This window comes from Pteropus alecto, unplaced genomic scaffold, assembly GCF_000325575.1.
Source record: "Pteropus alecto unplaced genomic scaffold, ASM32557v1 scaffold5, whole genome shotgun sequence".
Classification (NCBI taxonomy): domain Eukaryota; kingdom Metazoa; phylum Chordata; class Mammalia; order Chiroptera; family Pteropodidae; genus Pteropus; species Pteropus alecto.
The window spans coordinates 1,439,801-1,441,770 of record NW_006441953.1 but is presented as its reverse complement, the minus strand read 5'-3'; the positions used below and the strand labels follow the sequence as shown (position 1 = coordinate 1,441,770).

General features: G+C 54.6%; 1 protein-coding gene across 1 annotated transcript in view; it reads left to right on the top strand.

The window, feature by feature from the left end:
• Positions 1–1,319: 1,319 nt before the first annotated feature.
• Positions 1,320–1,970, top strand: part of PPP3CA (protein phosphatase 3 catalytic subunit alpha) — a 282,030-nt gene continuing 281,379 nt past the window's right edge. Inside the window, exon 1 of the mRNA XM_025051775.1 lies at positions 1,320–1,389. Within this exon, the coding sequence (XP_024907543.1) occupies positions 1,335–1,389 (55 nt within the window). The 5' untranslated portion in view covers positions 1,320–1,334. The remainder of the gene's footprint in view (positions 1,390–1,970) is intronic.

Sequence of the window (1,970 nt, the reverse complement as noted above, 5' to 3'; positions counted from 1 at the left end):
CCTGACTGGCTCTGTGCCATCTGGCCAAGACCAACTACCCAAATCTGCCTTAGCAAGTAACTCTGCCCCTGCTGAGGAGGCTGTTTTCAATAACCCTTTCCTGAGACGATACTGTGGCCTCTCAGAGCTCATATTTTTATGGCAGTTCTTTTGGATTCTAGGATTTACTGAGGGCAAGGACCATTTTCAAACAACCCCCTCCCACATACACACATCTCACAAATAAATTACCTACCACAGTATCTGGCATATAAAAGGAGAACAATTCATATTTATTGTATGTACTGTCTGTCTAAATACCATACACTATCCTGGGGTTGTGAATTGGGCAGCAGAATCTGGGTGCCAGTGCCAGCCCTCCTAGCTAGTGGGACACACTCTGCTCAGTCTCCTTTTAAGATATGCCTCCACGGAGGCTCGCCTGCCTTCAAAAGTGAGCTGTTTTTTTTTGCAGACCAATCTGCTCAAGTCATACTCCATCGCCATCAGTCAATTCCTAAAACTTATTTTCAAGTTTGAGCTTTAATGTAATCCTTGTCCCGAAAACTCTTCTTCTGGCTCCATCTCCTAGCTCCCTAAATCTTTTGTTAGACCTTTTACTGGATGGTCCAATTCAGGAAGTAGGAAAAACCTGATATTGAAGGAATTTGGAAACAAAACAGGAAGAATGGACGGTGAGAAATTTATTCAGCTCTCACCATTCCCAAAGAAGCTCCAACCTCCTTGCCAGTCCTTGGTACTGAGGCCAGTCACAGAGAGGGGCTGTGCAGAGGTGACCTTCTGGCATAGGGAGCCCCATTCCTCATTCTGTGGCACGGCAGGTAGGTCAGAAGGTAGCATCTGGGCCACTGTTACCTTCTGGCCGCTGCCTTGAATTCTCTTCTTTACTCTCCTTTCAATGAGAGAGACCAGAGTGTGGATCCGCCTAGGGCTTCAAGGCCCTAAAAGCATCTAGAGTATTAAATGGGTGCCGGGTAATTGGAAAGAGCAGAGAAGGGAGATATAGTGTTACCAGTCCTGATCAGTGGCTGAGTGTGCCTGTGAGCACAGAGAAAAGACGACCCTCTCCGGTGTTTCTCCTGCCCCATCATTTCTCCCTGGAGATCAGCAGGGCTGTCCCCGGTGACTCAGAGTTGCCCGGGGTCATTTGCAGTCCCGTCCCCATCCTCCTTGGATAGCCCGCTCCTGCATCCCAGCTCCGCACGTTCCGCCACGTCCCCAGCCCGCGACGCTTGGGAGCATTCCCCTCCTCGGAAGGTATGGAGGTGTGAGTAGAAAACATTAATAAGCACCACGTCGCCCGCGAAAAAAGCCCTAGTAGCAAAAACAACTATATGCCCATCACAGGCGGACCTATATGCCCATCACAGGCGGAGCCCGGCTCCCAAGGTAAGTTGTTTATTCGTCGCCGTTTTGGCGATTCTCCCTGGACAGCTGCGGCAGCGACAGCAGCTGGGCCGCGGAACTCCCCGCGCTCTTCCTTCCTCCTCCCTGTCTCGGTCGCCTCTCACCCCCCCTCCCCTTCCCTCCTCTCCCGGCCTCTTCCCTTCTTGCCCTCTCGCGGGCCACGCACACACCCGGAGACACCCTCCGCACTTGGCTACTCACACTGCGGCTTAACCCAGCCGACAAGGCACAGTTGCCAAAGCGGCGCGGGTGTGTGTGCGGGGTCCAGGGGCGGAAGCCAAATGGGGCTGGAGGTGACCTGGCAGAGCCCCTTTCCTCCCAGCCGCGACCCCTGCCTATTCTCCTTTCCTAATCTCGGCCTGCCAACAACAGTGACACCTGAGCAGGGACTGGGCGGTGGAGGCGGCAGGCCCGCTGGACAGGCAGCTGGGAGAAAACAGAGCGGGGGGGCGGGGACGGTGAGGAGGAGCGGGAGGCGGGCACAACGGCGAGGCCGCCACCTGGCGGAGAGTGACGCGTGTGCTAACCAATAAGCGCTCGCAGCTCCTACGTCGGGGCGGGAG